At 37.4% G+C, this 14,086-nt stretch overlaps 1 protein-coding gene across 4 annotated transcripts in view; it reads left to right on the top strand.

The window, feature by feature from the left end:
* Positions 1–14,086, top strand: part of fnbp1l (formin binding protein 1-like) — a 38,340-nt gene that overhangs the window by 15,165 nt on the left and 9,089 nt on the right. For 2 of the 4 annotated variants that reach the window (XM_077716671.1, XM_077716670.1), the window contains exons 2-14: positions 1,876–1,991; positions 2,134–2,184; positions 2,384–2,531; positions 3,287–3,349; positions 4,190–4,294; positions 4,746–4,874; positions 7,435–7,581; positions 7,706–7,927; positions 9,632–9,805; positions 10,689–10,703; positions 11,264–11,373; positions 12,698–12,830; positions 13,971–14,062. In XM_077716671.1, coding sequence (XP_077572797.1) covers positions 1,876–1,991; positions 2,134–2,184; positions 2,384–2,531; positions 3,287–3,349; positions 4,190–4,294; positions 4,746–4,874; positions 7,435–7,581; positions 7,706–7,927; positions 9,632–9,805; positions 10,689–10,703; positions 11,264–11,373; positions 12,698–12,830; positions 13,971–14,062 — 1,505 coding nt within the window. The remainder of the gene's footprint in view (positions 1–1,875; positions 1,992–2,133; positions 2,185–2,383; positions 2,532–3,286; positions 3,350–4,189; positions 4,295–4,745; positions 4,875–7,434; positions 7,582–7,705; positions 7,928–9,631; positions 9,806–10,688; positions 10,704–11,263; positions 11,374–12,697; positions 12,831–13,970; positions 14,063–14,086) is intronic. The other 2 variants (XM_077716672.1, XM_077716673.1) reach the window with 2 other exon arrangements.

Here is a 14,086-nt window from a genome sequence, read left to right as displayed (position 1 = left end):
TAAGGCTGATCGAAGGCCTTGCGTCGATCACTAAATACTGATGCCTGCCTAATGTGTATCTCATGCTATTATTGCAACCAGAGACCGCTAGAGTTTTCTTTCGTGATCACCTGCCTATTGTCCAGTACTGTTTTATACCAATGTGTCCTATTCAACCTAAAAGTTATATACAATTGAAATGTAGGGAATCATTATTTCACTGGGAATCAGAGATACCATAGTCCTCTGTGGTCCTTTAAAAGTGACCATAAAACAAGGACTTTCCCAAGAATGTAATGGAAGTGGGAGACAAGCTTTGTCTGTGTGTCTGCTCAGGAATTCGACAGTGGGTAATTAGTCTTTTGTCCCACTTGCATGTTTTGTGCCAGTTAACGTTGCCTCGTCCCATGGAATGCATACAGGATGTCTGGTACTCTAATCTGTGGGGTTTATGGCAACATCCAGTAGCTGTTTGATTGGTTGTAAAGTAGGCCGTGGCTCTGAATGGAACATTCACATGGGATACTGTATCAATTTACCAAATTCTAGGTGAAATTCATGTTCTGAATTATAGGCGTGTGAAATAACAGCTGTGGTTTTGTGTAGTTGTAAAGAGCATAATTTATTTGAGATTATATTAGTATTTGCATTTTAATTTTGCTGACCAAGTAATGTGAAGCTAATATTTATGTATATACCTAACCATATATAAAAAAGTATATAAATACAAATAAAATAATTTAAGTACTTGATTGTATCACAGTCACAAGTCCAATTTGACCAGTTGCATAAGGCGATACAAATGTGAGTGGGAGAAAACGGTTAAAACAAAAATAAAACTGAGCATAGCAGAAAAATGCCTCTGTTGTTGCCCAGGTGAAAGAAAAGAATTATTACCACCCCCCACTCCCTTCTGCCCACCTTCCGTTGCCATACTTAAGAGCCCAAAACTACAATTATGTTGTAATTTCCCTTAGTGCCAGCCTGTGTTTGGCTTGTGTCAAAATTACGGGATGAGCTCATTGTCCATTACTTATTTATACAGTCAGGCAGGCTGATGCAACCATACACGGCATAATCGGTGCTTGCCAACATGCTAAACCATCCAGCATCAAATCTATTTTGATGACCAACCTACCCCACTGGCTAGTTTTGGTGCAATATCCTGCAGAGGAACATGGTTATTGTCAAGTTTTTTCATTCCACTTTGTCAGCATTAATCACTTTTATTTAAGATTTTATATTGATGTTGCAACCCGGGATCTCCAACCTATTCTAGAAAGGGCCGCGGTGGCTGCAGGTTTTCGTTCCAAACTATAAAAGGAAACTTTTCCACCAATCTGGTATCTTAGAAGTGCAATCAGTGGATTTCAGTCAGGTGCTTCTTGTTTCAGCAGAAACCTCATTGGTTAGACTGTTTGGTTTGGATCGGTTAGAACAAAAACCTGTACCCACATTGGATCTCGAGGACCGGTTTGCAGACTCCAAAATTGTATAGTATGAAATAGAAACAACAAATAATCTCTCTAACTACTGACACTGCGGCTTAAAATGTGATGCGCCGTATAGTCGTGAAAATATGGTACTATCATATTGAAGCATTAAGTGCCTAATGCATTTATAGTTTTATTCGGAGCATGCGGTGCAGTAGAAACATTTCAACAACGCCATACCACACATCTATAAGGTAAACATGTTTTATGTGTTTAAAACGGGATCAAATGTTTCATAAAAAAACACTAGTTTTCTGGGAATGTCCAATTATAATATATTACAAATTGCAAAAGTAAAAGAAGCATGGTCACTTTAAAATAATTAGTTTTTTCTGGTAAAATGCTTACAAATGTGTTTGTTAACATTAGTATTTGTTCATCTTGATATTGTTCATATCTGTAGGACCAGTTCGATAATCTGGACAAGCACACTCAATGGGGGATTGACTTCCTGGAGCGTTATGCAAAGTTTGTCAAGGAAAGATTGGAAATTGAGCAAAATTATGCCAAGCAGCTCAGGTACAAATATACATGTGTGTTTGTGTGTGTATATTAAAGTGATAGACATTTTAAAGGCAGTTCAACAATTGAAAATAAGAAAACTACCCAATATGATTATGATGACAAAAAAACCCATTACCCCTCTCTTTTGTCTGTTCAGGAATTTGGTTAAGAAATACTGTCCAAAACGCTCCAAAGATGAGGAGCCAAGGTAAGTCTGCTTAAATATGTGTTAATAAATATTTTGTGCAAATTCTGTTTAGGATTTTCTATAGGCCCCAAATGTGGGACCTCTGAAAACAAACACATCCCTCTTAAGAACAACTGTTCTTATAAGATTCCAAATGACTTGAACAAACAATCCCAGATTAAGTATTCTCAGCCCATGCAAATTAGTGCCACTTTTGCAGATTTACATCCTGTGTGTCATTTTACGGGATACTGAATGAGCTGAATGATTATGCCGGTCAGAGAGAGGTGGTGGCCGAGGAGATGGGCCATAAGGTTTATGGAACACTGATGAAGTATAGCCTGGACCTCAAAGCAGAGCGTAAACATGTGAGTAGTGTACACCTTAATGTTCATACATCCTGTTGACAAGAATAAAATCAATATGATTAGTCCACAAATGGCAAGAAAACTGTCAATTATTGTCCTGCTGTTGTGATGTTTTTCTTGTTCTCCTACTTCGTTGTGATGCCACACATTTGTTTTCTGTTTGGACTCAAATTTGAGGATACATATGTTAAGCATGACGTTAAACATCTGCCTTGCTCTCCTCCCATCATCTGCTGCTGCTGTAAACTCCTAATTCTTGGGAAAAACCTTCCCTTCTCTCAGTGGAATACTTAAGCCACTTTCCAAACGTAGTGATGGAATCAAAATAAGACACAGACATGTTTTTTTTTTTAAGTGTCAGCTTGACTATGCACCGCATAGTGTAATAACACTAAGCAAATATACTATGTCCAACATGCAACATTCTTGTTCGTATAATTAGCTGATGTTAATTAATGTGATTAGAACAAATACTGGTAATCAACATTCACTGTTGGCCTTATTAATATCAGAGATGCTCATTTTTGGTTGTTTTTTTTACCCTCCATCATATCGCATCCTTCACTGGCATACATTTTTAATGGCCCAGTGAGTCAGTCATTGGCTTGATTGGATTGGATTTCTTTTATGCTGGTATCCTCTTTTGTGGCTATCAATGTTTCTTGTGTGTTAATTTCTAGCCTTTCTGTGTAAATTTTTCTTGTTTTGTTTCTTTTGTTTCTGTATGTGTCTGGTGTATGTTTGTGTGAGTGCAGCATCTGCAGGAGGGCAGGAAAGCCCAGCAGTATTTGGATCAGTGTTGGAAACAGATGGACAATGTGAGTAAGGGGGGAGTAAATGGATACTATTTTTCATGCATTAGGGATACTTAAAGGGTAACTCTAGAATGTGTGTATCAATTTCCACTAATGTTTTCAACCATTTTATACGTACAATTGAGATTTTTAGGGGGTCTTTTTTTGGTCTTTTTATGTTTAAATCTAAATTGGACTATCCCCCGCCACCCCCCATTTTTCCTCAATTAAAAAAAAAGAAAAATACTGTTATGTTTTTAAAAGACTGCTTAACCACAACACTCAGTCATGAGGAATTAAACACAACCACACATAATCTCAAACGTACACCAGCCCCTCCTTAAGCAAGGCACAAGTGTCATATTTGGCTGTTGTGAACCTTCATTTGGCTTCCAAAAACCCTTAGTGAGATGCCATTCGCTCAGTTTTTAGGTTTGGTTTAGCCAGTTGGTACATTATAAAATAATATAGACAATCATTATACAAGGTGATGAACACAATGGACGTGAAATGCTAAATTGTCAATTATTAGATAATTCAGTAACTTGGCCCTGACATCATTGATAGTATGTCGTTGAGTGTGGACTCTGATTTGGATAGTGGCCATCAAGTGACCTGATAGAAAGCTCTAAGCTATTTATTGTTTGCTTTATGTGTCCCAGATGGCCTGTCAGGAAGTGAACTATCTCTGTCTAATTCAGCTGTCTTTCTTTTCTTTAGCTCTTTTAATTTTGAGTCACACATTTTTAAACAGCCATCATTTTATCAAAGGAAACGAAAATGAAGACATTTTACTTCCACGCTGCACTTAAATTTTACAGCCCTATGATGTTGACAAATGTCTTTTTTCTCCTGAATTAACAGAGTAAAAAGAAGTTTGAAAGGGAATGTAAGGAAGCAGAGAAATCCCAATTAACCTATGAGAGGTTAGACAATGACATTAATGCTACAAAATCTGAAGTTGAGAAGGTAACATTTGATACACTATCAGAGTTAAATGTCAATGTGGTTGTCTGCTTTCGAATAGCAATTTGCGTAATGCCTCCGACAATATTACCATGTGTTTTTATGTTAATATTACAGTAATCCCTCACTATTTTTTATTTATTTATTTAACAAGAAAATTAAAATGTGAAAATCCAATCTGAAACTCGCAAGCAGAACTAGGACTCAGCACTAAAGAGAAAAATAATATTATTATTATTATAATTTTTAAAGTTCTTAAAAATGTGAAAATCCACCCTGAAATTTGTAACCAGAAGCCACTCTTCCTACTTGTACTTCGCACTGAAGAAAAAAATATATGTATTTTTTTTTCTTCAGTGCGAACCTACTCGGGGTCTGGTCCACATTAACCGCGATATTCGAGGGATTACTGTATACCCACATTTATTAATTGAAATTTCTCATAATTGTTCAGGCCAAAGCCCAGTATTACTTGCGGACTCACATGGCTGATGAGAGTAAAAATGAGTATGCTGCCCAGCTGCAGAACTTCAATGCGGAGCAGTGGAAACATTTCAACAACGCCATACCACACATCTTTAAGGTAAACATGTTTTATCATGTGTTTAAAACTGGGGATTCAATTTATAATGACCGTAATGCCTATTTTTGATTTACTTCATCCCACTGGTGATTGTATACCTGTGAAAATATAGATAGAATAGAATAAACGTTAGTTGTCTGATACCAGAATGTGACATAAAATAATTTAACCAGGATTTTTAATAGGATCTAAACAAATTCATACAAGGAAATTGAGCAGACTGAATGTAAGGGAAAAAAAACACTCATTAATGCTTCAGAGAAAGGAAGCAGTTCCCCGTCTTTTTTTATTTAGATGAGTGAATTGTAGATTCTACGCTTAAGAGTTTTATTTCTAAAGACAGACTTGTGTCTGCCGCCCTCCCCCAGATATTTAACACTTCACCTGCTCAACCTGTTCTCCATGAAAACAAAGGTTTATAAAGATTATATTTAATTACTGCCAGCACATCACAACCACTTTTTTCCTTCAGTATTTAGTTCAAGTGCATTCTCACAAATAAATGTGATTAATTGTCCTTTTGGGACACCTGTTATCAGGAGATGCTCTGATTATAGGCAAAGAACATTACTGGACTTAAATGGTGTGTTATGCTAATTAGTAAACCCTTAATTGACAAAAAAATGAAGGTAGCGGTGACATTTTTACATGTGCCCCTCGACTTAATTAAGTGACAAGCAAACATGAAACATTATTTTCCTCAAGCACAATAATCAGAGAAAATCATAAATAAAAGACTGCATTTCCAGGAAGGTAACGTCCTACTGAGGAGCCCAACATTTTATCTACTATCTATCTATTTTAGTCGGGACTATCGCAGATTGCTTGCCCTTTCTTATGCTGTCATTAATTTCCATTATCACAGTCAGATGTGCTTGAATCTGTCAGTATTTATGTTTATGATATAAATTAGGGATACACCGAGGGGAAAAAAAACATTTTTGGCCAAAAACAAACTAAAACTACATATCCCAGCAGTCACTGCACAGTACTTTTTCTACGGGAAAATAGTAGAGTAGGGGGCTGCTCGCTGTAGTTGTGAGAGCTGTAGACAATGTTGTACCCTATCGATTGATTGATTTTATTTTATCGTGATAACAATTTTAATATTGGTCCATATATAAAGTGCACTGGATTATAAGGTGCCCTGTCTATTTTGGAGAAAATTTAAGACTTATGTGGCCCTTATAGTCGTGAAAATACGGTACTTTATTTTTACTCTTTTATTTGTATTTCTGTGTTCTGTTGCTATCTAATAGATAGGATCACTTTGACACAGTTCTCTGCAATTGCCCCCGAACATACCCTGTAATGCGGGCAAGTCAACATGACAAAAGAAGCGATAATGTGAGCCAAATAAGAGTTGGTAGTCACAATTGTGGCTGCTCAAAAGGGGCAAGAAGGTGTAAACTGAATCTTGTGTGTGTGTGTTCTATTCTACTGAGGGGGCTAATGGCCCCAACTGAGCCAGAACATACTCATTCATCGTTAGTAATAATGAAACTGTGCGCTACCAAGCTATTTGCTTGCATCAACACATTTTCCGCTTTCTGTCTTGTTATTTTTGTGAAAGATTGCTTCAGACTGAAACTATATTTTAATCAAATTTCGGCCACTGCACCTCTTGTAGAAATAACTGTCATCATTCAAAAATCTTAAAAAATGTTGTTTTACATGTTCAATACTTACAGCTACCGTTTTTCACATGAAGGGCATTTATACTCGGTATTGTCTTTCTGTTTGAGTTAGGAGGAAGTGCAGGATAAGGATGCAGCAAAGTGTCAGTGTTTACAGAATTGTCCATAAATCAAATCTGTGTGGCTGTTCAGAGTCGGTCGGCTGTGTGAGGGAACTTGCGTCTTTTGCATCACGTTTTTCCATTGGATAGGGTTTCCTTCATTTTGTTAGTAAAATGACTTCAGAAAATTGTTGTCAAAAAAAATATTTTATTCAAAAGGGCCTTCCTTTGAACTTAACTTGAACAGCAAAAGCAGTAGTTTGCATTATTATGTAATAACCAAGGGCAGGGATAGGGAACCTATGGCTCGGGAGCTTTATGTGGCTCTTCTGATGGGTGCATGTGGATATTCGCTAACCCGTGAGGTAAAATATGTATTTAAACTACTGATGATAGAGCCGAGGCCCGACTGCACCAATGGGTGCGTTACGTCGGCACTATGGCGCTCACTTTCCCTCTAACATCAATCCTATTTTTTCATGCATATTTTCATTGATCAGCAACTGGGTAACAATGTTGTCAAAATAATTCATTTACAGTACTTTAAAAGTGGTCAAATTACCCCCAAAAAATCACATCTCATTTTCACATTTTTACTCTAAAATTTTGAGTATGGCCCTCAAGGAATAAAATTTGAAAATAGGAATTGTTTATGGCTGTGTCAAAAAAGGTTCCCGACCCCTGATCTTGGGGCTTGGTACTGTAGGTAGCTGGCGCTTTATGTGCACAAACCACAGCTTACATAGTGTGGACATTGGTTTTACTACTTTTATATTTGCATTCACTGTAATTTTTCAATGTAAGTGTCTGCTTCTGTTCCAGAATCTGCAAGATATGGATCAGCGTCGAACGGTGAAACTTGGGGAGACGTACCGAAGTTTTGGAGAAGCAGAAAGAAGAGTCATTCCTATTATTTCCAAGTGTTTAGAAGGAATGGTTTCAATGGCCAAAGCTGTTGATGAACGAAGGGTGCGTAAGAGACTAATGTCGGGAATAGAATTGGGAAACAAAATAAAATTCTTGTTTGGATTTTAAAAAATTACGATGAGCAAAAAATGTCTCATGTATGCAAATATGTTTGTTTTTCCTCCAGGATTCTGGCATAGTTGTGGAGTCATTTAAATCTGGCTTTGAACCTCCAGGCGACTTCCCCTTTGAAGACTTTAGTCAGAATCTAAGTAGAACGGGTTCAGATGGGGCCATCAGCAATACACCTAAGGGAGAGCGGGACGGCGCTCCAGTGTCACGACAAGACCCAAAACATGCAGTGAGCAAAACCAAAAACAAGCTCTGGCTCTTTGGGAAAAAACCAAAGGTAAATGAATTTTCAGTCTATGTTCTAACTTATCAGCTTGCATTACGCCTTATATACAACGTCGTTTTATTCACAATGTCTCATTTCAGTTGTATTCTCCATACAATTCATAGCCTTACAGGTTCTTGTCAATTGCCTAGTGTTTGAATTGAATCTTTGGTTCACTCGTGGTTGGACCTTGCCCTTTTTCTTTATAAGGGCAATGCTGGTTAATTATTATCTTTGGTGTTGGTGTACATTTGAGACATCAGCTACCTTGCATGATGCCTTTGTGTGAGGATTTTGTTAATGATTATACTGTTCATTTCTTGTTGCATCCTTCACTCCTTTGAAAACATGACATCATCGAACAGGGGAATCCTGTATTCATGACTACTGTGCTTTTCAGACTATAAAACTGTGATTTTTTGATTGTCACATTCATACCTGTGACTAGTCCAGTGCACCATATTTATGTTTTTACAGGCCAAGGTTTAATACACATGTGCTTTATAAGTCATTGAGTCTTATTATCTAAACAAATATATATTTTTTTTACAAAATGTGTTGGTTAGCTTACATTCAGGTGCATTCCATTGTTCAAATATTATAGTAATTCAATAGTCAGTAAAAAATGTATTAACATTAAGATTTGTTTTTAACTGATTTTGGACAATTTTGGTGTGCTGATTCATCACATTTGTTTTGCTCCATCAGACCAACTTTTTAAACTATCTCCATAGGAATATTTATTCATTTTCTCCTATACTTTCACGGGTTCTCAACCTGGGACTTCCTTAGTCCTTTCTTTGAAGAAATACACTAACTGTTAGAGTGGAAACTCAATTTACGAAAATAAAATTGATAAACTTAGCTTAATAAGCTGTCATTTTGCGATTCAGTAAAGCAAAATTGTTCTTCATGAATTGGATGAACACCAAGAACTTGAGAAAGTTGATGGTAATTTGGTAAATCAATAGTTCATCATTTTACTATTGGAGTAAGAAATATATTAGTTCCAGAAATGAGCAGGTAACTTTTCATTTTTTGTAGTTCGGTTGATAATTTTCATAAAAGGCATACGTGATCAAACTGGGCAATAGAGTTAGGGCGATGACTCGTGAACATCTGTGTCAGTGTGGCACTCAAGCTGCAGAGAAGCCAACAGGAAAGTAGAGGGTGATCTACCCAGCCCAATAGATTAACAACTATCTGCAAATGTGTACCCTGATTTACAAACATGTAGCCAGGAGCACAAATGTGTAACCAAAGTCACAACTGTTCAACCAAAGTCACAACTGTTCAACCAAAGTCACAAATGCACAGCCAAAGTCGCGCATGCGCAACCAAAGTCGCAAATGCGTAAATGTAGTCACGTGTAAACAACAAAAGTTACAAATGTGAAAACAAATAGCCACGAATGTGCTCCCGAGGTCGCAAACGCGTCTCTTTGGTCACAAATGCATTTCCCAAAGTCTAGTTTGCTTATAAACTGCTGAGCATCAGTAAAGTAATGTTAAGAGGCGTAAACTGAACAAATATTTTTTTCTTTAGCGGCAACATTTTAGGCGATTTAAATTACACAAATTAATAATGTTTTTTTCCCCTAATGGTCATTTACTGTAGCAATGGTTGAGGAGCCACAAACACATTATAAACAATGACCAAAAAAAATTGCCATTCTGACTTTTTTCCATCCATCTTTTCTTCCTGAACCCTACCCAGTTACCTTCTTCATCTCCTCCTCTACCTCCTTCATCCTCCTCCTCCCGTCCACGTTCTTCCTCACAAATGTTCTCTCCAAATCGGTTCAGCTCTGACCGAGTGAACAGCTATCTTTCTGAGATAAAGACTTCAGTACCCAGAATTCCCCAGAACTTGAAGGGTCTAAGAAGAGGGGTGAGCCAGGAAGTACCATTGTGTCATAGATGTTTTTTTTTAGTGGCAAATCATAATGCCTTAATGATTCAGTGTGCTTTTCTTCAGGATGTTTGCAGGTAATGAAAATACTCAATTATAAAGTTAAACTTCATAATGGATTGCTGCTAGTAAAATCGGCAGCCATCGGCATGATTGAATTTTGAAATGATGTAATTTTCATGACATTTATTTATCACTTGCAAACACCTGTTTTCTTCACTTTCTTTTTAAAAGGGTCTCTATTTCCTGTCATGTTTTGCCCTCCACATGTGAATGACTGATTTCTACCCAAATCACAAGCGAAAGGAGGTCTGCTAATTTTGAGGGGTTTGAGCATTTTGGTTGCGGTGCTGATGCCTAATAAATTTAATAAATGTGGTGTTGTTAGTCTTGGAGTGTTTGCAGTGGGGTGTGTGTACGTGGTTGACCAAGTTCCACTGAGAGTACCCTTTCAAATGTTCAGGTCAAAAAACAAGTCATTATTTGGCTTTAACTTTAGCTATTTGTGTCAAGTGGCTCTCAGTTGAACATTTAGAAATACTGGCATAAATTACTCATGTCAATATAGAAGTGTTCAGCAAAATGCCAGAACAATTTCCAACAATTTTAATTTCTGTCTCGGGGCCCAGGCCCAAACTTTTTAATATAATTAAAGTGAAACCCCAGATATGTTAATGATTAAAGAAAAAAAAGTAAATTAAACACCAATTTCAATCAAAAATATTTTGCCGCATAAAACAATAATTATGAACTATTAGCCATCAACCATTGTTCTGACTGGTTTTGGACTAATCAGCTTTCAAATTTGGCATCCTTACTAAACTAACCAACATTCTATGCTGTCTGTTTGCCTACATCGCAGTGGTCTGTCAAGATGGTAAGTGTATGTTTACCAGATTGAGAGAAGACATTAGCACGTAATTTTCAGTGCATGTATCGTTACCATATAGAAATCCCAATTCTATCCAACCATTACACCAGTGCTTCTCAAATTGTGGGGAAGGCCCCTCTAGGCGGGGGCTGTGTGATGCCACGGGGGGCGCGCAAAGCCATACCTGGGAGCTTTTGACTTAAGAAACTTGTTGCCAGACTAGAATTTAAACATAAACAAAACGTTTAATTCTTATTTTTGGGGGGCGCCACAGCAAATAATTGAGAAGCACTGCATTGCACCTCGTAGTAAAATAACCCCCATACCCCTGATAGATTATGTAGTTTCCCTTGGGCCTGTCTTTTTAAATCACTAGATTCAAGTGTGTTGAAACCGAAAAAAAAAAAAACACACACACTCCCACGCATTTCATTAATCTTTTTTGGGGTTCTTTTGGTCGCTGTTTGGTAATAAAGCGGTACAGTCGGGTTGAATCCCTTTTTGCGTATATATGTGCATTTAGTGAAGTAGTTACTTACATTTGCCATCTTTTCACCTCCAACCAGGCTCCGTCAGTTGAGGATTTCAGCCACTTACCCCCTGAACAGAGAAGGAAAAGGTTGCAGCAGAAAATTGATGAACTTAACAACAAGCTCCAGATAGAAATGGATCAAAGGTACAGTAAAAAAAAAATCATCTCCCTCACGGTCATATGTAGATTTTTTTTAGTAGTATTACAGATGTTTAACATTGAATGCAAACTGTTCAAGAAAGTGAACCCTCATGGTATGAGCATTTCACCATGCATGTTTTTCTTCTGAACCATACATACATTCATGTCCCCTAGTTTACTTACATCACAAATGTTGTTTTGTTCATTTTATGTGATTGTATTCTTTGTTACATTTTATGTATGGCTGCCCATTCTCTCTCGTCCAGCTTGGTCAGACTTTTATCACGTCGCTAATGTTTCAGGTTATTTAGCCATAAAAAAATGATTATTCAGGGAAAAGCAAATAATGGGCATCAGTGTCATTTCAAGATCACGTGCCAAAAACGGGGCTCTTAGAGGTTTCATTAAGTGAAAATGAAGACTTAGAAAGATCTTTTAAAACCACAAAATAAAACACAACTTCACACACAAAAAATAGGTTGTTTCATGCAATGCAGCCCCATTAAAAATCAAGAAATTGAAGACATACTAAATTAGACCTGGGCTGTATGGCAAAAATTGTCATCACGATAAAAATTATTAGTCTCTTGATAATTATCTTGATAATTATCACATCTTTTTTGTTCCAAATTTGAAACTTAAAACCTTTTGTTGTTTTGTTTTGCAATAAGACAACGCTGGCCTTACACTATGAAAAGTAAAGAATAAAACCTGCAGAAATTCTGCATTCAAACCAAAATTAGGGGTGCAATATGAAATAAATAAAATAATCAACTGAAGGCATAATCACCATTGTCAAGAAGACTATTTTCGGCCTCACAAAAAGAAACAGTAAATTGAGTCAGAGCACGTTTAACTAGGTTTAGACGTCAGCCCCCTAGGTAAGATGGCTGCCCGGGGACCTATTTAAGAAGGCTGTGCCCTAAGCGAGTATTGATGGGAACGTGAGTTTTTTCATGTTTTATGCAAGAAACATACGTTTTTTTCTTGAATTTCATTCAAAGACGTCAAAATGAAATGAGTTGAGCATTTTATGTTTATTTTTTCCCTTTTTGAAATAAATGATGTTGCGGCGCTATTGCGTCATGACGTCATCGTATCATGGCGTCATCAACTTGCAGTTTCGTGCATGTCGTGTTTTGATGCGCATATAAGCCGTAACCTCGATTCAGTCATTTTTTTGTCCGACAAAACCGGCCTGTGTGAGTATACGCGGTAATTCATTAAAAAAATGGTTAATTAGATTTAGTTGTTTTTTTATGCTCTTTCGTTTATGTTGTGTTCAACTTTCAATATGGGTGTTCTTTGTGGCTCTGATGTGTTCTAGGGATGCCCTGAACAAAATGAAAGATGTGTATGAGAAGACTCCACCGATGGGGGACCCTAACAGCCTACAGCCCAAAATATCAGAAACCATATTCAATATGGAAAAGCTTCGCTCTGAAATCCACAAGCATGAGGTAAGGAAAGGACAAAGTGTGGCTAAATCCAAGAAATTTGAAATCTAAATGTGAGCAAGCCGTACATATTCTATTATGCTTACCCACATTTGGATCAAAGATGAGCTTTCTCAGTGTATAATAGCGGTGCATGCATACAGCGTTTCCCCCCAAAAAACCTTATCAGGTTACTCGTACTCGCATGCAAAAATTTGGGATGCAGACATCGGTACTTCCAAGTTTAGTCTCAATGCCAACGTTAACTTCAATAGCGGAAAAATATTGATCACCTGCTAAAGAAGGTTTACCGTTTTGGGATACCATACCTTGTCATTTTTCCTGTATTTTATAAGTTTTTTGATCATTTCAAACTATGTACGCTGTATTACAACTTTTGTACGGGATTTTTTCCCCTGCCCAAGTACGTTTTTTGTAAAACATCTCGTTTTACCCATTTCAGCTCTAATCCAGATAGTCTCAGTCACTGGTAGTAGACGAAAACCACATTGCCGACTGCTAATGTTGTCATGCTTTAAGCATGATATGCGCAATTGCATTCCCGTTTCATCTGTCCGCCTTTTCACTATTTATAAGTATAGCATGCCAGGAAGCATTGTACCAAGACAATTAAGGTGGCAGCGTCATACACCGACATCTACAGAATCTTGAATTTAGTGCATACAAAAAGCGCAGTGACTGATTGGGCACTACTCCTCCACTTTGGGGGAAATTTTAGACTTTTAAGTGCACCCTATGTGAGTAAATATGTGAGCCGCGTAGGATTCGTACGGTTTATTATCGATTAATAAACAGAATCACAATCATTAATAAGAACCAAATGGCCGAGGTTGACAGGTATGGGATACACTGTATAATGATTAAAAAGACAACAACAGCAAAAACAAATGTATATCTTTTTGTGATGTGGGAGCGATACCAGCACGGGGGGAACATCCAGAATCCACACAGTAATGCGACAGTTGAGAATCACATAACTGTGAGGCAAATATGCTAATACCACCAGGCTACTCTGAGCTCAATGGTTACTGTTGGATGAGTTGGTTTGCGGCTTTTCCTGGACCAAAGTCAAGCAATGTCAAATTTAATTGATTGATTTAGTTCTTCATGTGACTAAAATCACTTTAATTTCTTGAATGGTAGGCCTGGCTGTCGGAAGTGGAGGGAAAGCAGACCTCCAGAGACAGAAGGCATAGTGCAGACAATCATCATCCCACTACCCAAGGCAGAGAGAGGTAACACTATTCCAAACTTTACTG

The sequence above is a fragment of the Stigmatopora nigra genome, chromosome 5, assembly GCF_051989575.1.
Source record: "Stigmatopora nigra isolate UIUO_SnigA chromosome 5, RoL_Snig_1.1, whole genome shotgun sequence".
NCBI classification, from domain to species: Eukaryota; Metazoa; Chordata; class Actinopteri; order Syngnathiformes; family Syngnathidae; genus Stigmatopora; species Stigmatopora nigra.
Note: the sequence above shows the minus strand (reverse complement) of the source record. Positions and strands in the feature narration are given on the sequence as shown.